The 25453-nt window shown below is 46.5% G+C and overlaps 1 protein-coding gene across 1 annotated transcript in view; it reads right to left on the bottom strand.

The window, feature by feature from the left end:
- The window catches only part of adam17b (ADAM metallopeptidase domain 17b), a 38313-nt gene that overhangs the window by 1622 nt on the left and 11238 nt on the right, over positions 1-25453 (bottom strand). Inside the window, exons 5-18 of the mRNA XM_061747070.1 lie at positions 24425-24605; positions 24218-24348; positions 22092-22178; positions 21889-21999; positions 17454-17598; positions 17276-17367; positions 14949-15101; positions 11279-11478; positions 7063-7166; positions 5669-5803; positions 3174-3304; positions 2585-2752; positions 2439-2495; positions 1-257 (exon numbers count right to left, since the gene is read on the bottom strand). The exon at positions 1-257 is cut by the window's left edge and continues 1622 nt beyond it. Of these exons, the coding sequence (XP_061603054.1) occupies positions 1-257; positions 2439-2495; positions 2585-2752; positions 3174-3304; positions 5669-5803; positions 7063-7166; positions 11279-11478; positions 14949-15101; positions 17276-17367; positions 17454-17598; positions 21889-21999; positions 22092-22178; positions 24218-24348; positions 24425-24605 (1952 nt within the window). The remainder of the gene's footprint in view (positions 258-2438; positions 2496-2584; positions 2753-3173; positions 3305-5668; positions 5804-7062; positions 7167-11278; positions 11479-14948; positions 15102-17275; positions 17368-17453; positions 17599-21888; positions 22000-22091; positions 22179-24217; positions 24349-24424; positions 24606-25453) is intronic.

The following is a 25453-nucleotide window of genomic DNA, read 5'->3' as shown; positions in this document are numbered from 1 at the left end:
AACGCCTCCTCCAGCTCCTCCTCGTCCAGGTGGGAGTCCAGGCTGGGGTCCTCCTGGATGGTGGCCATGCGGGGGCTGTCCAGAGGGGGCGGGGTGGGGCCCGGGCCCGGGTTCAGGTCCGGGGCGGCGCTGAAGACCGGCGGCGGGCTGAGCTGCTGGGGACCACTGGAGTGGAAGCGCACCGGGGGGGCGGGGAAGGTTGGAGGCTTGAAGATCCGGACGGAGGCGGAATCCAGGCTGCTTAACAGCTCGGCATTCTGGGAACATTAAAGAAAAAAAGTGAATCAGTACAACATTAAGTATATATTTTTTTTTAAAAGTATAATAATATTATTATATAATATTAATATTATAATATTCATATATAATAATATGATATAATGTCATCTTGTTTGGGCCAGGATAAACAGGAAAGAGCGGAGCGGTGCTGCTACTGCTGCTGTGACAGGAGTTGTTACCATGGTAACAGCTGCTACTGCTGCTGTGACAGGAGTTGTTACCATGGTAACAGCTGCTACTGCTGCTACTGCTGCTGTGACCATGGTAACAGCTGCTACTGCTGCTGTTACCATGGTAACAGCTGCTACTGCTGCTGTGACAGGAGTTGTTACCATGGTAACAACTCCTGTCACAGCAGCAGTAGCTGCTGTGACCATGGTAACAGCTGCTACTGCTGCTGTTACCATGGTAACAGCTGCTACTGCTGCTGTGACAGGAGTTGTTACCATGGTAACAGCTGCTACTGCTGCTACTGCTGCTGTGACCATGGTAACAGCTGCTACTGCTGCTGTTACCATGGTCACAGCTGCTACTGCTGCTGTGACAGGAGTTGTTACCATGGTAACAACTCCTGTCACAGCAGCAGTAGCTGCTGTGACCATGGTAACAGCTGCTACTGCTGCTGTTACCATGGTAACAGCTGCTACCGCTGCTGTGACAGGAGTTGTTACCATGGTAACAACTCCTGTCACAGCAGCAGTAGCTGCTGTGACCATGGTAACAGCTGCTACTGCTGCTGTTACCATGGTAACAGCTGCTACCGCTGCTGTGACAGGAGTTGTTACCATGGTAACAGCTGCTACTGCTGCTGTGACAGGAGTTGTTACCATGGTAACAACTCCCCCTCCCAACGGCAGGAAGTGCCATGTGTCTCTGAGTAGTACGTCCCAATTAATGCACACTACTGATATTTACTCAAAAGTTTGCCGAACTAAAGTATACTTTTTGAGTATATACTGTCTAGGGCTGCAGCTATCGAATATTTTAGTAATCGAGTATTCTACTGAAAATTCCATTGATTAATCGAGTAATCGGATAAAACATATTTTTGTTTAGTTAAAGAGCAATTATAAATATACATAGATGTTAGATGTTAATTGACATCAAGACTAAATTATATAATACAGTAGGTTCATGGCTGTGCATTTAAAAACCCTGAACTTACACCAGTCGACTAAATTCACTGCCTTCACTCAAAAAACTAAGAATCTTACAAAAAAATGTTCTTATTTCTAACTTAAAATGCCATTACACCTGATAACACACATCACTTAAAAGGTTAGGTGTTTTTCCCACGTGTTTCAATTGAACTTTCATTTATGTCAAGCAAATTTTCAGTTCTAGTTAAGTTTTAAGTTAAAGTCTTGATAAGATTTTGAGTTTTGGCAGTGTCTGAGCCCTGCTGTATTGGAGCACATTAGGCTCCAGCGCGAATTGATGTTTTATCCATCAATGACTACATAGATAAAATTGAAAACTATCCAGTTAGCTTTATTACGCTTTCATTTTTCCACCCTCATCTCTCTACAGCTCTGTGTTTTTACAGATTAAATGTGTTAGACGCATCGACAGTCGTCATAATTATTAGAAACCTATATAACGTTATGTTATCAAGGTACCGTAACGTTTATCTCATGAATTAGTGCTACTAATTCATGAGATAACTTAACTTAATTAATTCTACCGTGTCTGGGTGCCGGTCCTCCCTCTGGGAGTAACAGGGTGTTGGTGAAGAAGCTGCAGCGTTGAGGGCGTACTGTTTATCAGCAACAGTGTTGCCTTGGTGTCCAGCTGGAAATGCTGCCACACTTTTGACACTTTCTGCCTTTTCTTTTAGTTGAAACCAAACATATCCACCTCTTTCTTCTTCATTTACGTGCGCGGCGTCAGCGCGTTGTGCCGCATTAAACGTAGTCCGGGCGAAATACCTACTTTGAGCTGCAAAATTAAACCATTCCTCGAGGCAGAGAAAATTCTTCCATAATTTTTTGTAATCGAATTACTTGAGGAATCGTTTCAGCCCTAATACTGTTTAGTACAGCATTTGGGATGCACCGCAGGTCTCATGGGTCCAGCTGGACTGAACTAAACCAGGTCTCATCGGTATCTAGAGGACTGCTGGTCCTCATCGTGGTCCTCACTGGGACGTTGATACTCACACTGGAGAAGAACAGGGACTTGGTGGTCTGCTCGTACTGCTGGTCCAGCTTCTTGTCCTGAAGGTAAAAGCAGAAGGATGTAAGAGCCACGTCGGTGTCCTGGGGAGAGGTTTGGAGCGGGCCAGCGGGAGCCGGACGGTTCTCACCACACAGTGGACCAGGATGCTGAAGGGAACCCAGAAGAGCAGGGAGAAGGCCACCACCGAGCCCACGATGTTGTCTGCCAGGAACTTCCCGAACGTGTTGATGTCCAGTTTGTCGATGAAGTCCCACAGGCGCTCCACCACGTCCTGCACCTGCTTCATGCACTTCCCCTGCAGAGACCAGGAGGGTTTAGCGGCCAGCATCCTGCTCCGGTGGCCGTGGAGCACGCCCGGCATCACGCCCGGCATCACGCCCGGCATCACGCCCGGCATCACGCCCGGCATCACGCCCGGCATCACGCCCGGCATCACGCCCGGCATCACGCCCGGCATCACGCCCGGCATCACGCCCGGCATCACGCCCGGCATCACGCCCGGCATCACGCCCGGCATCACGCCCAGCATCACGCTCAGCATCACGCCCAGCATCACGCCCGGCATCACGCCCGGCATCACGCCCGGCATCACGCCCGGCATCACGCCCGGCATCACGCCCGGCATCACGCTCAGCATCACGCCCAGCATCACGCTCAGCATCACGCTCAGCATCACGCTCAGCATCACGCCCAGCATCACGCCCAGCATCACTTACGTTTCCGTCGCAGAAGCCCACGGTGCAGGGTTTGCCCTTCCGCAGGAACACGAACCTCCCCGTGTCGTCCTCGTAGGGGGCGCAGACGCCACTTCTGCTCCGACAGCAGACTTTACACGATGAGTTGGTTTCTGGGGAAAAAAATTCACCTCCACATTAAACAAAATACTGAGGTGTGTTCATGTTGGTGTTCACGTTCACTCTTTTCTAGACTCCCTTTCTAGACCTCCCTACTACTACTCCCACAACGGAGTGATGCTAATGGGGATCCTAATAAATAAACTAATAAACACTCTAGCAAGGACAGCGTCCTGGACAGGGCGGGACACAGTTTAAAGTCCAACAGACACGTGGGGAGGGGCATGAACCTTATATGCAATCAGACTTTCCATGCAGTTGCCAGAGTTCCCGACAGGAGGGATGCAGTACAGCTGAGACACCAGCAGAGGGCACTGAAAGTACTCTAGTACCTAGATTGGGCCGGAGCTTCGGGAGCTGCGTGCTGGCCTGCGGTCCCCACCCCTGGTCATCCCGTTGCTGGCCCCCCTTCTCCTCCCTTTTCTCTCTCTGCAGGTGGTCGTGGGTGGCTTGTAGCTTGCATTACGGAGCACAAGTCTTTCCCTGACCCTGCACCCCAACCTGGGACTTGCTGATTGGGCCGGAGCTTTGGGAGCTGCGTGCTGGCCTGCGGTCCCCACCCCTGGTCATCCCGTTGCTGCTTCCACCTGCCTGCTGTGCTGTTGCCGTCCCTGACCCACCAGTCTGGCCCTCGGCAGGAGGGTCCCCCCTGATGAGCCTGGTCCTGCTCAAGGTTTCTTCCTCCTAAAGGGGAGTTTTTCTTGCCACTGTTTGGCTTAAGGTTTTTCTCCCACTAGGGGAGTTTTTACCTGCCATTGTTTATGTAATAACTGCTCGGGGGTCATGTTCTGGGTATGGGTCTCTGGAAAGCGTCTAGAGACAACTCTGTTGTATTAGACGCTATATAAATAAAATTGAATTGAATTGAATTGAATAGTGGAAAAGGGCCATCGTACTACAGTACTCTAGAACAGTGGTTCCCAACCTTTTTTCCTTGTTTCCCCCCCTACTTGTGTCTAAGACCAGCCGGCCCCCCGACCCTTACGTACTAGCACCAAAAGAGTAAAGTTATTTGTTACAAACCTTTAATTGAAAAAAATTAACATTATGTTTTTTTTATACATTTCTCTTTGGTTTACCCTGTACTTAGTTTTTCTCACCTTCCTTTTGTGTAACCAATGTATAAAATATGCACAAAAAAATAATTGCATAAAAATATTTCTGAAAAATGTCTCTTAATATGAGAGCAACATTTTTTAACATTTTTCCTTTAACAACCTGTCGGAGTAGTAGTATGATTAAATGTTGAATAATGATATAATGATACGTTTTTAAGTTTTTATCATGATAAATAACTTAGTATTTTAAAATGACCAAAATATATTTCTAAGTGGGTTTATACAGACTTGGATTACTGTATTCCATTAGGTGTGTTATGATTTTTTTATTTATTTTACATGTGCAAATATAATTTTTGCAACTGCATATCCTCAAAGCAGAGTTTCGCGCCCCCCCAGGGGGGGCCCGGACCCCAGGTTGGTAGACAGTACTCTAGAACTCAGTGGCTCAACGACACCACGTCTTTTCTGAAGCTGAAAAGATCAGATATTCAGTGAAAGGTAGCTGTAACTAATGTTATAATAAGTGGCTTCCCTTTCTTCCATTCTTCCACTCTCTCCAGTCCCTGCCCCCTGATTGACAGATCCCCTCTCTCTCTTTTCTCTTTCTTTTTCCTTTTTATTTGTTTACTTTTTGTCTATTTTTTAATGTATACTATATACTATATACTGTAACTTTAATACTTAATTATTACTAAAAATAATTTTCAGTTATTTATTTATCATTATTACTTTCATTGAATTGTGTAATGTTTTGTCCTTAAGTTAAGAAAAACACCCTAGGAGGTAGACTGTATATCTTTTTCTCATTCCATCGAGATGTACAGTATTTTTAGTGTCAAATATCCTATATATTGTAGATTGCCATACATAAATAATATGATAGTCAATGTAAATGTGTCATTGATTCCTGTTCTACTGTGCCTTACACCCTAATACAAATATAAGAACCTGGCTTGAATAGAAAATACTAATAGCTGCATTCTGATGCATTTGTGGAGGTAAAGTACTGAAGTTAGTTTTCAGTCCTGTAATCCCATGTTTGTGGTGAAACGTTGAAGTAATGGGTAACTTTCTCATAAACACCTTACAAATGACAAATAACCCCGAGAGACCGGCTCAGGAATGTTGGTGCGTCCTGAACACATTCAGCCTTCATTTGTGCCGTCAAGGATGTGCAGAGTCTGTACTCCCAGTTTCAGGAGAAAGACCTTGCGTCCTTTACATTCCAGCTTCATCCGATGTGCACACATGAAAAACACTCCAACATTTAGCCTGTACTTGTGAGAAGAGCGGTACCGTTGCAGGCGCAGGGCTGCAGGTTCAGGACCACCTGACAGAAGGGAATACACTCTCCTTGCAGACACTCTCCGTTGTCCAGACACACCGTCTTATCCGGAGCGTTCTCTGGGGGAGGACACTCGCTGCTGTTTCCTGCTCACACACAAACACACAGCTTTTTATTCTTCTGCTTTTGTTCTTTTGTGTGACACCAAGTCTAGTTCCAAGAAGAAAAAAAAGGGAATGAAAACAGGAAGCAATTAAAGAACGTCTTGAACCGTTGGATCCACAACACAACTCACATACCAAGGGCCAATCCCAATACACCCCATACTTTCTACCACTAGCCCTCCCTCACTACCACTACCCCTAAAAAAGAAGCCACACATTTTAGGGCCCTTGAAATATTCCCAGGGCCCTGTCCCAATACTCCCACTACCCCTACTTTTCAGCACCACCCCTAAATTTTGCTTGCTACGTCACTGCGTGGTTTAGGTTCGGGTACGTAAGCGACTGCGTAGTTACGTTTGCACATACGTCACACCATATCAGGAAGCCCAGAGATAAAAGCTGTTTTAATTTCAGCTGTAGCGCTGTTAATATGCCACTTTATTAAGTTTTAATATTTTTTCAGGCGTAAAAGTAACTGTTAAGATCCCCAACCTGGGCTCAGTTTATCCAAATAACGCCTGTTAAGAAATTTGCTCCGAAAAGTTTGAGATGAGTACAGCCGGCTGCCGGCTCGGGAGCTGATTTATGGTTCCGTGATAAATCGACGCAGAGCCTACGGCGTAGGGTACGACGTAGGCTCTGCATAGATTAAGGTGTACGGCGCGTGTCGCCGCGTAACCTATGCCGTAGGCTCTGCGTTGGTGTAACGCAGAACCATAAATCAGCCTTTATTCTGGCGAGGTTTGAAAAAGATTTTGCAACAACGGGCAAGCGAGTGATTATGTACATTCACAGAGTGAATATTATGAAAGTAAAATATATATTTCTCGCTAGAAATGTAAATCAAAATGCATTTTTATGCAGAAACTAACTCAAAATATTGATTTTATTCACTAAAAAATAAGAAATGTCCGCCATGTTTTTTTTTTTATTCAGTCCAATGACGCAAATGACGACGAAAACCATTCTGGGAAATTTTTCTAGCCCTCGGTCAACTAGTGTGCATCTCAAAACCCTCGCTGTGAAGGGCCAGATTCATAACCACTACCCCTAAATAAGCACACTCCCCCTAGGTGGGAAGAGGAATTGGGACACCACTACCCTCACGGGAACGCGCAAAATTTAGGGGTAGGGCTGAAAAGTAGGGGTAGGGGGGGGATTGGGACTGGGCCTATAACTAAAACTGTACCCTCTTCAGGAAAACAGTACTCCTGCACTGCCCTATATGTTATCCTGCTCACCTGTGCAGTAGGAGTGGCCCTCACACGTGGCATCGATGGGCTCCTGGCAGACCTGGCCTCTGGACTCGAACTGGCAGCTTTTGCAGCAGGCGCTGTTCCTGTCGCTGGGAACAGAGGTGATGAAACATCAGTGTAGAACCCTAGGTGGAACATCAGTGTAGAGCCCTAGGTGGAACATCAGTGTAGAGCCCTAGGCGGAACATCAGTGTAGAGCCCTAGGTGGAACATCAGTGTAGAGCCCTAGGCGGAACATCAGTGTAGAGCCCTAGGCGGAACATCAGTGTAGAGCCCTAGGCGGAACATCAGTGTAGAGCCCTAGGTGGAACATCAGTGTAGAGCCCTAGGCGGAACATCAGTGTAGAGCCCTAGGCGGAACATCAGTGTAGAGCCCTAGGCGGAACATCAGTGTAGAGCCCTAGGTGGAACATCAGTGTAGAGCCCTAGGCGGAACATCAGTGTAGAGCCCTAGGCGGAACATCAGTGTAGAGCCCTAGGCGGAACATCAGTGTAGAGCCCTAGGCGGAACATCAGTGTAGAGCCCTAGGCGGGACTGTTTCCTTCATCCCGCTCCCGCCCACTCCCGCTGCATCCCTGACCATTACCGGCCACATCCGCAGCGTTTATATACACTCCCGTCCGCATCCGCAGAATTTATGCACAATAATAGAGATGCATTGATGTTGTGTCCTCCCTTAACTTAAATAAAGGGGTCTCCCCTCACCCTGCCAACTCAGAGAAAGAGGAAAGCAACCAAATTCTGCAGGGTCTGTACAGCCACCCGGATGAGCCGTCCAGTGCCATGTGACTTTTACGAGCCGTTCAGATTCTGCTCCCCTCTGCATGAAACCACGCCCACGACTAACTCCGCCAGGACAAGAACTCCGCCATTGTTTCGAAGCGGAGTGTATTGTGTGGCTGTTTCCACAGCGAGGGACAGTAAAAATTAGGTTTTGCATCGACATTTACCCTCATAAAAGGATCAGTACCAACAGTACGGACCCGGCAACTGCACACGAGTCAGCGGTAAGTAACGTTAATTTTTTATGTTATTTATATTTGTCTACGGGTAACACTGGAGCTCCGGTGAGTGGCTCCAGTATTACCTAACGCGTAACACTGGAGCCACCGGAGCCACTCACCGGAGCTCTATTAGTAATACATTTTTTTCTGTTTATGTTTTCAGATCTTCCAAGCACCTGAAGCTGTTCAGACACCTTCAGAAGACGCACGGTCCTTCCTTGAGCCAGCAATAGTGCATACATGTTATTTATATACAAATTGGTGTACATAAACAGTGTATGGTGTATATAATGTGTACAAATGTTATTTAATTTTTTTTAACAATAAAGTTGCCATTTGTGAACATTCAGTGTTGTGATTTCTTTACAGTTAACATGATTCATTTGTCTTGTAACATAAGGAATGAAATGATGAGGAATCTGAGTAAATAACTTTGGTGTACCCGTTTAGAATTCAATTAAATCTTCCTGAATTAGTGTGAAGACGAGGTGACCGGGATCTCTCTTCAGGGAACTAAAGGCTGATTTATGGTTCCGCGTTACACCAACGCAGAGCCTACGGCGTAGGGTACCGTATTTTCGCGACCATAAGGCGCACATAATTTTTTATTTTTATTTTTATTTTTTTTAAATGTGCCGGGCGCCTTATGAAACGGTGCGCCGTGTCTATTACCTGAATTACGGTAATGTAAGGCCGGCCACCATGAGAACGGTAAAAAAAAGAAGGGGGCGGGTGAAGCCCCCGTGAGTTGCGGTTTGAATGAGACCATCCACTGAGCTGTTTAATGCGGAAACAGATGATGAAGACTTTAAAGGATTTGCTTGATGTGTAAAGTGAAATAAAATACAATCAAACTAAGTTTTGCTCCCGCTATATTTTTAAATAAGCACACTTGTGTGTGTGTGTTCTGCAGCGCGTGTGTGTTTTGCATGTCGGGAACCGAGAATGCACCTGCCGTGAGTTTGCAGGGTCCGATCGCCGCATCCCCGGGGCAGATCCGGCTGAAATGCCGGTGCTCTTTCCCCGGGAGCCCCTGCTACCAGTCCATGTGGGTTCCTCCGGTCCCGGCCGGTCGGAACCGGTCACGTTCCCCGGTTAAAGCCGCGGTGATGCGCGCTGCTCCAGCCCGACTTCCTGGTTCCCCAAGCGGGGTCCGATCGACCTGGTTCCCGGCCGCTTTGGGAGCAGGGATTTCTGGGGTACGTCCATGGTCAGATCAGCTTCACCCTCCGAGATTTTCAGCCAAATCTGTCGGTTACAAACCCGGTACCAGATCCCCGACATGCGCGCGTGTGTGTCGCGGCGCGAAACACACACATTCTCATTTATGTGGTGCTTGCCTGCCACGCTGATGGACAGAAACTGTATGGGGATTTTTAAAAGAAAAACTTTGCATAAGACGTTTCCAGCCGGAGTCATTATGGGATGAAGGGATGATGATCAAGTGGCTGAGACAGGTCTGGAAATTCGGACTGGCGCAGCTGAATTAGCGGAGCGGAGCTCCTGTCGCATACAAACCCCGGTACAGACATGCGCGTGTGTGTGAGCGGGACCAGCGCGGGGGAGCGGAGCGGGACCCGGGACGCGGGACCCGGTCCAGCGCGGGGGAGCGGACGGGGAGCGGACCCGGTCCAGCGCGGGGGAGCGGACGGGGAGCGGACCCGGTCCATCGCGGGGGACCCGGGACCGCCGCGGTCGGGATCCGCAGCACAACGGGGTATGAAAAGTTTATTTACTCTTGTGCTTGCCTGCCACGCTGATGGACAGAAACTGCCGGCTATGGTGCTTTTTAAAAGAAAAGTGTTGCCTAAAGACACTTTTCCAGCCAGAGTGAAATGAAAAGGGCTGGTGGCTGAGACAGGTTTATGTGCGGCGCCCCGGTGGTTTTTTTTAATTCTTTAATGCAGAAACAGAATATGAACCTTTGAAGGGTTTGATTGATGTGAAAAGTGAAATAAAATATCAAACTAAGTTTTGCTCCTGCTCTATTTTTAAATAAGCACTCTTGTGTGTGTGTTTTGCAGCGCGCGTGTGTGCAGCTCCGTGTCTGTAGACGGCGCCTTTTGGGTCGGTGCGCCGTATGTGTGTTTTAAAACCAAAAATGACACACAAAACTGAGGGTATGCCTTTCCACACGGTGCGCCGTATGGTCGTGAAAATACGGTACGCGTCGATTTAACGCAGAACCGTAAATCAGGCTTAAGATCCGTTTACACCGTGTAACTGCATGCGAGCGTCCGACTATCGCGTCGAGCTGCGTGACATCGGACGCTCTCTGTCCACACTGAAACTGTTAAACTCTCTCTGTCCACACTGAAACTGTTAAACTCTCTCTGTCCACACTGAAACCGTTAAACTCTCTCTGTCCACACTGAAACCGCTAAACTCTCTCTGTCCACACTGAAACCGTTAAACTCTCTCTGTCCACACTGAAACCGTTAAACTCTCTCTGTCCACACTGAAACCGTTAAACTCTCTCTGTCCACACTGAAACCGTTAAACTCTCTCTGTCCACACTGAAACCGCTAAACTCTCTCTGTCCACACTGAAACTGTTAAACTCTCTCTGTCCACACTGAAACCGTTAAACTCTCTCTGTCCACACTGAAACCGTTAAACTCTCTCTGTCCACACTGAAACCGCTAAACTCTCTCTGTCCACACTGAAACCGTTAAACTCTCTCTGTCCACACTGAAACCGCTAAACTCGCGGCCAGTTAGGACAGTCCAATAGAAAATAAAGCAATGGAATTGATTTTGTCGCTGAAGCTCTCTCGCATGGGACACGCTTTAATAGTGTACGCACCCGGCTCTTCAGCCCAGAGGTTTTGTTCCCTCCCCTGCTACACGTCATTCAGGCAGCCAATCAGCACAGAGCCTCATTATCATAGCCCCGCCCCTCAGAATCCCTCATAGAGATGGAGGTTAGAAACGGTAAAAATAAAGACATGGCCCGCAGGCTGAATTTCTAATTTATGTAGAAAAAACTATCAAAAGCTTGTTTTTAAGACATTCAAGGCCTGTTTAAAATATACATTAAATGCCAGAATAGGTCTCCTTTAAGACTTCAGCTGGAAACCTAGTATGTATATCTGAAACACTATTCAGATTTGACTGCATCCCCCATGATGCCCCGCGTTCTCTGCACAAGTTAATAAATAGAGAGTTTAAACAAAAGAACCCGGAAGCTCCTCTGACCTGCACAGAGCTCCCTCCCTCAGCTTGCAGTCGTCGGTGCAGCAGGGGTCCGAGTTGATGTGCAGCAGCCCCGGGTCGCACTGCTCGCCCTGCTCCACCCGCGAGTTCCCACACACGTTGATGTTCCTCTGCTTGAAGCAGTCCGGAGCCTTGGAGCGCAGGCGCTTGACGATGGAGTGTTTGCTGCAGTTGGAGAAGAGCTGCACACAGAGATGCAGCATGTTAGTCTGGACAGCTGACGGCGGACCTGGAGACACACTCAGGGTCAGCGTCGGGTTGATGGGGGGGCTGGGGGGGCGCTACAACCATGGTCGCCACCCGTCCCTTGAAATACGGAATTGTTATGTAATTGGGAATTAAAAGTTGCATTCCGTATTGAATCAATACAGAAAAAATGTTATGCTCTTATTTATTGATGTCATAATATACGGATGAAGGTCTGAAAATTTGAATATATTGCAAAATTTCATTTCGTAGTAAATTCAACTAAAGGTGAAACAAATATATTATTTCCCACTACATTCAAAGTGAGATATTTCAAGCCTTTATTTGTTATAATTTTGATGATTATGGCTCACAGTTTATGAAAACCCCAAATAAAAAAATCTAAAAAAAATTGAATATTTTATGAAATCAATAAACAATTCAATCATTAAAATTATAACAACTAAAAGGTTTAACATATCTTGCTTTGCATTTAATAAGACTATGTAATATATTAGTTTCACCTTTTAAGTTGAATTATTGAAATAAATTAACTTTTACTCCATATTCTTCACCTGTAGCTAATAATCTACATCTGGGCTGATATGGACATACGTAGCATAGGAGGATATTTCAGTTTCATGGTTGGCTGTCTGTACAGTCATGCTAGTTCAATGCTATTAAAGCTCTTTAAACTTTAAATCAAAGTATTTTGTTTTTTTCATATAAAGTAAATACATTTCTATGCAGTTTAGAAGTTTTGGGGATGTCCCTTTTTTTTGGTGCCTGCGCTGCTGAAATCGGGGCGTCCCTTATTTCTATTTCTGAAAGGTGGCGACCCTAGGTACAACCCATACACAACAATCTAAACACCCACTGACTTCAAATCTGGACCCTGTTGTTCGGCACCTGAAACGGCTGACGTTTGATCAAATTTCAGACAACAATAAACACGTGAATAATCAATATTCATGAAGCTGGTAGTGTTTGGGAAGAAGGACCAAAGTTCAGAGGTCAAAGCCCTTGATCTGGTCATGTGACGATCCGTAGCGAGGAGCTAAAACCCACCCCTGGAAATAAAAATCCACCAGCTGAGATAAAAATCTGAGTTTCATTTTCCTGACAGGACTTGGGCCGTATTGGTACCTAAAGAGAAGTTGGTGGACTTTAGTATTTACAGATGTGAACGATATTTATGCATCTTTATGAGCTCCTTCATAACGGCATGTAGAAAGGTGGGTGTCGACACGCTCTCTGCTCTAGTTAAAAGGGATGGAAATAAAGGCTTTATGATCAGATTCCTAGTGTGGCAGTGTTTCCAATGGCTACAGCGTCACAAACAGGACGGGACAACTACCTCCTTGAGACACAATGAGAAATGATGTCCAGTTGTCCTGGAACCGGCCGAGTCTCATCCCCAGACGGCTACCAAGAAACTTCATCAGAATTAAACTGTCAATGTTACGGGCCATCGGCTCCTAAAGGCCTGGTCCCTAAATGTCCTATAGCCCATAATAACTGTCAGATTTGTTCAAGTCTGTTCCTGGGCGCCCTGGTGAGTCCTGACGAACCCTGACGTGTCCCCTTTTCCACCAAACCGGTTCCAGGGCTGGTTCTGGTTCTGGGCCAGTGCTGAGTTTGGAACCGGGCTTTCTGTTTCACTGACCAAGAACTGGCTCCGGGCCAGAAAAAGCAGTTCCAAGGTAGCACCAACTCTTTGCTGGGCTAGAGGAAAGAACTGCTTAGGTAAGCGGAGGGGCCGGAGTTACTAAGACCAACAGCAATAGCAAGACTGGGAGACGGAGACATTTTTAAATAAGCAACGCAACGAATGAATGTGGATGCAGCAAAGCAGCAGTGGTTTGTGGAGGAAACAACCTGTCTCTTAGCGATGTGTCCACGGAGGGTGCTACGCGGACCAAGTCTGTATTAGAGGAAATACGTTGTTCAATTTTTGCGCCAATGTAAACGCAGCGACGTAACTGACGTTTATAGGGACGTAATGACGTGGCTCCCCTTAGCACCCGAGCTATGGAAAAGCAAACTGGTTCTCAGCTGGTTCACAAGTTGAACGAGTTGTGAACTAGGGCTGCAACTAACCACTATTTTAATAGTCGACTAGTCACCGACTATTGAAACGATTAGTCGACTAATCGGATAATTAGTAATTTTTTTTTTAAATTTAGTATGAGGTTGCATTAATTATGTGGCAAATGATAATAAACACAAGAAACATGGCACAAGAGCCCTGCTATAGCGGGACTGTTTTCTTCATCCTGCTCCCGCTGAATTTCTGACCATTACCGCCCGCAACGTGTGTTACACTCCCGCCCCTCCTGCAAAACTCTGAGAATTCAAGCCTGCACGGCGCACAATAAAGATGCATTGATTTAGTGTCTTCTCCCGTGCCGCAAAAGAAAAGTCTAGACAATCTATCTGATCTAATGTTAACATGATAATTGTGGAGTTTGATGGATGATTGACAGTTCATAGGTCACCTGACTGAAAGTTAGATGCAAATCCATCATTGTCATGTTCGCACAAGCCTTTTTTCGCCTTTCACGCTGCATTATGTGATTGAGGTTATAGCAACGAGAGTAGCTGTGAGTGGCTCAAATAATATTAATAAATAACATAAAATAAACAAAGTATAGAATTAAACAAATTAATTTAACAAATGAATCGCTTGGCCATTACATTGCTGTGGAGGGAGAGAATGCTGCTGACCGACTGCGGTCCCGTGCGTCTCTCTTCCAAAATGCGCCACAGACACTAAACGCAGTTTCTCCAAATATCTGACTTAATTTAATACTTTGTCAGGCATAACGTTAAAGCTTTCTTTTAAAGCCAAAACACGCTTAATATCTTACCAAGGCGAGTCCGTTTCGTTCAGCACTCCAACGTGCTTTCTCTTCAAATGCATTACTGACGTGCTCCCGTGAAAAGCAACGTCGGCTTTGCAAACCTTGCAAGTCATCTTTTTATTCTCCGTATCGAGGCTAAAATGCTCCCAAACTTTTTATTTCGTTTTTTAACAAAGTTTTATTACGCGCAGCTGCGCTCAGACGCTGTCGTGCATGCGCGACTCGACAGAGATTGTATTGAAGTGAGACGCCTCACTCCGTTGGAAAAACACGTCTGGCGACAATTGTCGACAATGGAATTCATTGTAGACAATTTTGATTATCGATTTTTGTCGACAACGAATCGCAGCCCTACTGTGAACCAGCACGTGGTTCGGTGGAAACGAAGTTTGTGTGATCTTTACTTGCTGCGAGTCTGCTCGGACGCTGGCAATGGCTGCTGACAGCTACATCTTTTAATCGTTTTCACGACGAGGTGCAGACGTTTGGACTGAAGTGAGGATTACATGAACTGGTTCTCGTTGTTCACAGATTCACGGTCACGCTTGAGGAGGAGGAGGGTGGAGTACAGGGTTCAAGTGAGGAGGAAACAGCGGCAGCACCTTGTTGTTGATGTGGTCTCCGCTCACGGCGATGGGGTACATGACGTACTTCCCTCCCTGGTCCTCCCGGGGGGCGCAGTACGGGACATTGTCAGGGTCGTGCTCCGCTCCGAAGTTGTGGCCGAGCTCGTGGGTCGTCACCAGGTCTGCTTCCTGTGGACACCCCAACAAACACCACTCGTTAGTGCTGAGCAGAACCAAACGGAGATGAGCAGCATCTTCATCAGCAGCTCGCCAACATCCAGAGAAATGCTGGGAACTCTTCTCTCTAACTGAAATACAGTCATGGGGAAACAAAGTACATTCTCGTGGCTGGCCAGGAAATGATATCCTCTGTTCTTAGGACGAGATACGGAGAGTTACAGAGAGTTACTGTGATATGGAGAGGTACAGAGATATGGGGTTACTGTGATACAAAGAGTTACTGTGATACAGAGTTACAGAGGTACGGAGAGTTACGGAGATACAGAGTTATGGAGGTACGGAGAGTTACAGAGTTATGGAGAGTTACGGAGATACAGAGTTATGGAGGTACAGAGAGTTACAGAGTTATGGAGAGTTACGGAGATACAGAGTTATGGAGGTACAGAGAGTTACAGAGTTATGGAGAGTTACGGAGATACAGAGTTATGGAGGTACGGAGAGTTACAGAGTTATGGAGAGTTACGGAGATACAGAGTTATGGAGGTACGGAGAGTTACAGAGTTATGGAGAGTTACGGAGATACAGAGTTATGGAGGTACGGAGAGTTACAGAGTTATGGAGAGTTACGGAGATACAGAGTTATGGAGGTACGGAGAGTTACAGAGTTATGGAGAGTTACGGAGATACAGAGTTATGGAGGTACGGAGAGTTACAGAGTTATGGAGAGTTACGGAGATACAGAGTTATGGAGGTACGGAGAGTTACACAGTTATGGAGAGTTACGGAGATACAGAGTTATGGAGGTACGGAGAGTTACAGAGTTATGGAGAGTTACGGAGATACAGAGTTATGGAGGTACGGAGAGTTACAGAGTTATGGAGAGTTACGGAGATACAGAGTTATGGAGGTACGGAGAGTTACAGAGGTACGGAGAGTTACGGAGATACAGAGTTATGGAGAGTTACAGAGGTACGGAGAGTTATGGAGATACAGAGTTATAGAGGTATAGAGAATTACGGAGATACAGAGAGCTGCGGAGATACAGAGTTATAGAGGTATGGAAAGTTACGGAGTTATGGAGAGTTACAGAGATACAGAGTTATGGAGGTACAGAGAGTTATAGAGGTACTGAGAGATGCGGAGGTACGGAGAGTTACGGAGGTACGGATAGTTACAGAGATACATAGTTGTGGAGGTAGGGAGATTTATAGAGGTATGGAGAGTTACGGAGATACATAGTTGTGGAGGTACGGAGAGTCATAGAAGTATGGAGAGATGCAGAGTTATGGAAAGTTACAGAGATACATAGTTGTGGAGGTAGGGAGAGTTATAGAGGTATGGAGAGTTACGGAGATACAGAGTTGTGGAGGTACGGAGAGTTATAGAGGTATGGAGAGTTACAGAGATACATAGTTGTGGAGGTACGGAGAGTTATAGAGGTATGGAGAGATGCAGAGTTATGGAGAGTTACAGAGATACAGAGTTGTGGAGGTACGGAGAGTTACTGTGATACGGAGAGTTACAGGGAATTACGGAGATACAGAGAGTTATGGAGGTACGGAGAGTTACAGGGAGTCGCAGAGAGCTACGTTTAGTTACTGAGTTACTGAGAGTTACGGGGAGATATGGAGATAGAAATGTAATTGACTTCATGCAAGTTTCCACCATCAAGTCGGTCTTTCTAGAGTCACACGATCGCTGCACAGTTACGTATTTGTGATTTCATGATTAAATCACTAAGAATACACCCACAATTCCCAGTATGATACATGTTTGGTTGGATTTGGTTGGTTACAAACACCACGGCCCCGCCGTGCCGTAGCGGTTCTTGCACCTGACCCAGCAAGGTTTTGGGGTAACACTGTTTTTCTTAGCAAAAAGGCAGCGCTTTCCTCGCAGCCTGGTGCTGAGTCTGGTACCAGCACTGAACTAGCAGCAGAACCGCTTCGTTGGAAGAGCCCCAGTGGCGGTACTTAAGTTTCATACACTGCGTCTGTGCTTGTCTACGTTGTGCTTACCTGATTTTAAGGAACAGATGATCTTTTTATTATATTCTGATCCATAAAACCTTTGAACTTTAAAAGAAGATGTATCTTCTGCTGTTATGCTCACATCTAAGAAGCATTTACCAACAATTTTCTGCATTTTTAACAGAAAATGGTGCTAAAGTACCACTGGCCCACCTTGGTCAGGATGGTCTTGCCGTAGTTCCTGGTGCTGGTGAGGCCGGTGTTGAGGTAGATGTTTCCTTGTTCGTTCGTCGCTGTAGTACAAACTGCAGAGCAAAAACAGAGAATGTGATTGAAGAACACGTCCAGAATGATCCAGAGAGCAGCACACTGCGGGGGCAGCAGAACGGACCTTTGGAGCAGAGCCCTCCGGGGATGTCGGGTTTGGACGGGGCCACGTAGGCCAGACCCAGAGTGCCTTCATCAAAGTCCTGATAGGTGAAGAGGTGAGCTAGGCACACGTTGGAGGCCTTGTCTGCCATGTCCACGCTGAACTGCTGTAAGAGGACAGGCGAGCAGAGATCTCAGCATACAGACACCAACAAAGACACCAAGTCATCAGAAGCAGCTGCTCATGCATCAATACATCATGGGTAAAACAAGTGTCCCTGGATTATGACTAGGGCTGAACGATTGATTGCATTTGCGATAATATCTCGAGGTGATAAAACGAGACTCTAACCGCAAAGGCTGCGATTTGACCAGTCACGTGATCTGGTCACGTGATGTGCGAGTGAGCAGAGCGGGAAGAGCAGAGCCGGCAGGGAAAAAAAGTCACCAGTGCCGCGTATCTACCACGGCCTCAGTGTTGGGGCGCGGCTGGGCTGCGGAGGAAATATATGAGTGCGGAGTCGGCGTGGCGAGGAGCTGCGCACGGCGACGAACACGAGCCGGGCGCGCGGCGGCGGACAGTGGAGTCGCTGTGAGACTGAACCTGCAGCCCGTCAGCTCATGAGGAGATTAAACAGTGGGGCTGCCAGTTGTTCATTGCTGGTTCGTTTTGTTAACTCTGAGCTTTGTTGGTTTGTTTGTTAGTTTGCTGGTGGTTTTTTTTCTCTCTGTGATTTTTGAGTTACTTGTGAAGAAGTTCTGAGCTTCTTTTGAGGAAGGTTTTTTTGTTCCCTGTGGGAGTTTTTCTGTGTTTTTCTATTAAACTACGCCTCGTTTTGGCTAAAGTTTAACCCGGTTTGGTGTCGTGTGATTGGGTTCAGAGAGAATGATCCATAACACTCAGGCTCTACAGAAGCTGACACAGACGTATACGTGTTAAAGAGGTAAAGGCACAGATTTGTTTTCTTTATTGTTGTAATCTGTGCTTTAAATAAATCTGACATTGTTAAATAAAACAGATTGATTTATTGCTTGTGTAGCTGCACGTACAGCATCAGTACAGTTAATAAACACGCTGCAGCTGGAGGCGTCCAGGTTTTCCTCACCAGCTGCTGTGTCATCTGCTAGCGGGTTTTACCCACGAGCACTGCTTGTCCCTGGAGAGAAGCGCGGCTCGATTGGACAGGAGCGGTTCCAGCAGAGTTCATTCAACCGTTTCTTCAGTGGTTCTAATAATGTAGCGCCTGATTTCAACTAGCAAGGGTTATATTTCTGTATTTCCCCAATCCAGCATTGTTAAAGCATTTAGAGCGGGTGAATAAGAATAATGATGCATTTCCCTTTTTCTTCCACTTCCCTGTTAAGATGATACGCATTTACAATGTGATCAGAAAGTTGGGATTTAAAAAAAAGAACTAACGGAAAAATGTGCGTATCTTTACGCCAACCCTGACCCTAGTGCACGGACATTTTGAAGACATGGGGAACTGGCGACGCAGGCGGTGAGGTGGTGAAATGAAGCCAGATTCATGTCATACTCTTAATGTCATCACATATCAGACTTGTAATGTAATAGCGCTGATCGTGTCCCTCTGTGTTTGAAGCACAGCGTCAGTCAGGACTCTGGTGCTGCTGCTGCAGCCGCGGTGCAGGACACGCCGGGCCGGTGTCGTGCCAAAAAGTGATATCTCCCCTGAAAATGGGTCTTTTTACCTGTCAAAAATTGATTGAAGGCCAAATACAGTTAATGAAAGTTTGTTTCTACCTAAATATGATTTGATCTCATTCTTGAGCTTCATAATATAAACACTAGAGCTCACAGGATTTCTTTTAACTCTTAAAGGACCATTACAACACAAAATAGGCATTTTCACCTGCCAAAAATTGATTCAGAAATCAAGATTCTGGCAGGCGTTTATAGCAGCAACGACGTGCTGCAACTCACTCGCTTTATTTTTGTTAGTGATGTCACTACTGTGACCACCAAATAATGTTGTTTTCCTGTCCTCCACCTCATCAACAACATCTCCATCTCAGTCTCCGTGAAATTTAGTGGCACGGTGGCTCCACACATCTCATTCATCCTGACGCAGCAGAAACAGACTGCAGGTGGCGCTGCGCATGCTCAGCAGGCTCATTCATATGCAAATACAGTCATGTAGTAGTTTGCATTGACCATTCTTGGTAGAAAGTGGGTGTGTAGAGGGCGGGATATGAGGCGAATTCACGTTCACAACCTTCCAGCTGGACTGTGAATTATAAAGCGAACATTGCGTGCAGGTTTTTGGGCGCACGTGCACTTTTAGTGTGGATCCTACGCACTCTTTTATAAATGAGGCCACAGGTCTGAAATCTGGTTCATGGGTCACATACTGTACATTCCTCAGCTTTCAAAGATTCAAAGTGACTCAAACTGTCTTCCACCCCCCGCCCAGGGAACAGAGACGTCACTTTAAAAGGAACCCCGGTTATTAAGACTTGTAGGCCCTAATAAGCCACAATTGTTCTCTTATACTAAAATATGTTGTTAGAAACACATAAAATAATCTAATTGCTTTAAAAATCTACAATGTTTATTACATGTTTTGACCTGCGGGAGGCGCCATGTTTTACCCGCACAATGCATTCTGGGGGCGATGACGTAGTCCGGTTGCTCTGGGAAGATAAGTTTGTTTAACTGCGACAGCTATCTAAAACATAGATGAGCAGCACTCTCCCAGCCGTGGAGCTGACGAGGGAGCCCATAAGACGTCTGGTTGAGGCAAACTGGATCAAAGTTCTCGTGTGCTGTGATGCGTACCCTTTTTTTGAAGGATTTATTTTTGGTACGTGCTGGGTCCACCGTGATGTTACCATGACAGACCAGAGGCTGAGGGGACTGGCCCGGGACTTTGACGAAACAGGAGGCGCAGACTTCGCTTCAAATAGGCAAGAACATCTTTATTTAATTTAATGACACCAGATCTGGCTGGGGTTTTTATTGTAGCATCGGCTATCTGCTAGTTGAATCTAGTGGTCGGTTAGTCTATCTGAGTTTTATGGTGTTTTTATAGTTCATGCTTTATGGTGCTGTACTTTTTCTTTTCTTTTTTTTAACTTTTTTGTAGGTGCGCCGTCACCTTAATGTTTAGCTGTGTTTTAATCTGTGTTTCTGGTGCGCCGTCACCTTAATGTTTATGTTTGCGTCTTTTTTGGAGGTGCGCATAATAATGTCACCATATCTGTAGTGCGCCATGCGCACGTTATCCAATTTGTCACTGCAAAGTTTTGTTTGAGGAAAAAAGATCTTTGAAATACTTATTGAACTCTGAATAGCCAACCAACCTATCCTCTACCTAATGGATAGTGGAATATTCAGGCCGAGTGAGACCCTGAAATTAGCCGTAGGCTACAGAGCAGTGGACGGACTGTTTCTGTGCGTATTACGAAATGGAATCCTGGCGGCGCCACTGTCCTAATGATTTATAAAGCATAGGACACTGGTGGATGCACCTACGGCGCGCGTACCACGTACCCTACGCCGTGGGTTCTGCATCGATTTAACGTGGAACCATAATTCAGGATTCACAGCGCAACTCCACTGTCCGTCGGCGCCCGGCTCATTCTCCTCGCCACGCTGACTCCGCGCTCATGTATTTAATACATTTATAAAGCCCATATATTTATAAAGCCCCGCCTGGCCGAGCCCTAACACTGAGGCCATGGTAGATTTAGCGGAACTGTTGACTTTTTTCCCCTCTGCTCACTCGCAACGTGACCAGATCACGTGACTGGTCAAATCGCAGCCTTTGCGGTTAGAAAATGTTGTTTTATCACATCGCGATATTATTGCAAACGCAATTAATCGTTCATCTCTACATTAGACTGAGCCAAACATCATGCAAATGCCTCCGTCACCATGGATGGCAATGTGACAGGCAGCCGTGATTGGTTTAGGAATGTAACCAAGGCCAGCAGGGTGGGAGCTAGAGAGGGTCGCGCCTGCGGGACACTGCAGTGACTCCCGAGCCGGGTTTGGGTCCCGTCTTATAGGAATGGGTGATATTTTACCGTTCACGATATACCGTCAAAAGAATTCCTCACGATAAGAATTTGTCATCTCGCGGTAAAAAACAATAAATTCCCCTTGATGACGTTTTTGTGTAAAGCTGATTTATGGTTCTGCGTTAAATCCATGCACAACGTACGTGAAGGAAGGAAGGAAGGAAGGAAGGAAGGAAGGAAGGAAGGAAGGAAGGAAGGAAGGAAGGAAGGAAGGAAGGAAGGAAGGAAGGAAGGAAAGAGAGAGAAAGAAAGAAAGAAAGGAAGGAAAGAAAGAGAGCGAGACCGAGAGAAAGAAAGAAAGAGGAGTTGAATTGGTATTTTTTTTAATCATCATTTTTATCGTTATCGGGATAAATGCCAGAAATTATCGTGATACATTTTTTAGTCCATACCGCCCATCCCTACCGTCTTACCTCCAGGAGCTTCTTGACGTCCCACACGTCCCGGCCCTCCACCGGGCTGCCTTTCATGTTGAAATGACTTTTCCCAGGAACAACGTCAGTCGGACTCTTCTTGATGATGATCTGCCAGCAGACACACCACAGCATGGCGTCACGTTCAGGTGACTGACGAGGAGGTGTACTGGTCCTGCCGGTCCCTGTCTGGGCCAACTCACCTGCTGGATCTGCACGCCGTAACCACTGAACTCATCATCCCACGAGGTGTTTCTGTAGATGTCGTCCACGCGATCGATCAGCTCGATCTGGAAACACAGTGAGAGGTCGGGTCAGTGCATGGAGCCGGATGGAGGCGGTGGGCGCCAGTGTTGTGCATGAACAAGTTCAGATGAACGCCTTATTTTCTGTGAGAACGTTGAACTGAACGCAACATATTTGCAAATAAAGAACTTGAACTTGTTCATTCTGCAAATCACAAAGTGGAATTTTAACTGTTCAGATTACGTGAGTTTCAGCTTCACTGTTTTAGGGCCAATCCCAATACACCCCCTACTTTCTACCACTAGCCCTCCATCACTACCACTACCCCTAAAAAAGAAGCCACAGATTTTAGGGCACCTAAGTTTTAATATTTTTTCAGGCGTAAAAGTAACCGTTAAGATCCACAACCTGGGCTCAGTTTATCCAAATAACGCCTGTTAAGAAATTTGATCTGATGTTTTCGGGGATGAGAAGAGCCGCCGGTTCGTACAGACGTGATCGCCAGGTCAACCTGCGCCGTCGTCCCGGGGAGAAACCTGCAGCTCTGTGGAGAATTACCGCTGGCTGAAATAAATCATTTAGGAAGATAAATGTTGGTTTAATAGATGAAATCTAACAGTTGTAGCTACGCCTGTTAAGAAATTTGCTCCGAAAATTTCAGGATTTCTGCCTGCCGGCTCGGGAGCTGATTTATGGTTCCGCGTTAAATCGACGCAGAGCCTACGGCGTAGGGTACGGCGTACGACGAACGTCGCCACGTAACCTACGCCGTAGGCCAGGGGTAGGCAATTCTGGTCCTCGAGGGCCGGTGTCCTGCATGTTTTAGATGTTTCCCTGCTTTAACACACCTGATTCTAATTAATCATCGTCATCAGCTTGTCATCCAGGGCTGCACAATTCTGTTAATGACACAGGTACTTTTATCACGGTGTGCTGAAGCAGGGTAACATCTAAGACATGCTGGACACCGGCCCTCGAGGACCGGAATTGCCTACCCCTGCCGTAGGCTCTGCGTTGGTGTAACGCGGAACCATAAATCAGCCTTTATTCTGGCGAGGTTTGAAAAAGACTTCACAACAACGGGCAAGCGAGTGATTATGTACATTCACTGAGTGAATATTATGAAAGTAAAATATATATTTCTCGCTAGAAATGTAATCAAAACGCATTTTTATGCAGAAACTAACTCAAAATATTGATTTTATTCACTACAAAATAAGAAATGTCCGCCATGTTTTTTTTTTATTCAGTCCGCAAATGACGACGAAAAGCATTCTGGGAAATTTTTCTGTCCCTAGATCAAACTAGTGAGCATCCGAAAACGGCGCACACATTCAAAATACTCAACGAGACGACGACGTCACACTACATTACCCACAATGCAGTGCACACTAGCATAGCAACGGGCACCAGCTCCATGGCAACGGCGGCCCGAGCCCGGTCTATCTTTACATGATCAGTGAAGAGAGAGACGATGCAGACGCAGCGTCAGCGAGACGTCAGATGATGATCCTTATCATTATCTGCTGGAATTTTACACATCGTCTCCCAAAGAGTCCGACGGTAGAAATCTAACCTTTCTGTGCAAATTATGTCCACCTGCGCTGAGAAAACAAGTCCGAGCGTCTGCCTCGTCAACTTCACATTTGAAACGTCATGTGGAGTTAAAGCATCCGTCCAGTGTGAGAAGAATAAAGGGATCAGGAAAGAGCAAGAAGACCCAACAGCCCCAAACCACCCCAGTCCCACTGCTGCTCCTTCAGGGGGAGGATTTACCTGCAACAGGTAGAAACACTGATAATGGACTACAATGTTGGAGATTTACAACCTCTGAGTAAAGTTGAAAAGCCACTAGGACAATACATGATTGTATACAGTGAACAGTTTTAGGATAGGGGGGGCGTTTCATTCGTACTTCTCACCTAAACATATTGAAATGAACTGAATTTGAACTAGTTCAAAATGAAAATGGTGAACTATGAACGTGAACTGTTCATTTTTAAACCATGTGAACTGAAGTTTGAACTACTTCATGTGAAGTATGAACTTGCACAACACTGGTGGGCGCGGACGGTGGTCTGACCAGGTAGTTGAGGGTGATGCTCTCCTCCTCCCGTCCCATGTACTTGAAGAAGCGATGGTCGGCCACCAACAGCAGAGGACACGTGTTCTTCATGTGGTCGTGGACCTCCCGTCTGGCTCGCCACAGAGTTTCTGAGCAGATGAAGACACGCCGTGAGCTCGCCACCCAGTCGTTGGGTCCTGCATGAGCGCAGCGACATCTACCGACCTTCCTCTTCCTCCTGGTCCAGCACGGCCGCTCTGACGCCGTCGGGGAGGAGGTGGTTGGACTCGGAGGTGACGTAGCCGCAGACGGAGGGCTGCTGCAGCCGGCTGATGTTCCTGATGTCTTCAGAGCGGTAGACGAGGAGGCGGCCGTCGGGGGGAGCCGACGTGAACCTCCACAGAGGCTGGAAGAGGAAACACACATGAATCATCCCATGCATGGATGGATGAGTGGATGGATGGATGGATGATGGATGGATGTATGAGTGGATGGATGGATGGATGGATGGATGAGTGGATGGATGGATGGATGGATGGATGTATGAGTGGATGGATGGATGGATGATGGATGGATGGATGGATGTATGAGTGGATGGATGGATGGATGATGGATGGATGTATGAGTGGATGGATAGATGGATGGATGGATGAGTGGATGGATGGATGGATGATGGATGGATGTATGAGTGGATGGATGGATGGATGGATGGATGGATGGATGGATGGATGTATGAGTGGATGGATGGATGGATGAGTGGATGGATGGATGGATGTATGAGTGGATGGATGGATGGATAGATGGATGGATGATGGATGGATGGATGTATGAGTGGATGGATGGATGATGGATGGATGTATGAGTGGATGGATGGATGGATGGATGGATGTATGAGTGGGTGGATGGATGGATGGATGTATGAGTGGATGGATGGATGATGGATGGATGTATGAGCGGATGGATGGATGGATGGATGGAGGAATTGATGGATGGATGCTTGAATGGATGGATGGATGGATGGATGGATGGATGAATTGATGGATGGATGGATGGATGAATTGATGGATGGATGGATGGATGCTTGAATGGATGGATGGATGGATGGATGGGTGGATGGATGGATGGATGGATGGATGGATGGATGCATGGTGGATGGATGGATGGATGTATGGATGATGGATGGATGTATGAGTGGATGGATGGATGTATGGATGGATGGATGTATGATGGATGGATGTATGAGTGGATGGATGG

The sequence above is a fragment of the Cololabis saira genome, chromosome 18 (assembly GCF_033807715.1).
Source record: "Cololabis saira isolate AMF1-May2022 chromosome 18, fColSai1.1, whole genome shotgun sequence".
NCBI classification, from domain to species: Eukaryota; Metazoa; Chordata; class Actinopteri; order Beloniformes; family Belonidae; genus Cololabis; species Cololabis saira.
The sequence above is the reverse complement of the archived record's forward strand: the minus strand, read 5'-3'. Positions and strand labels throughout refer to the sequence as shown.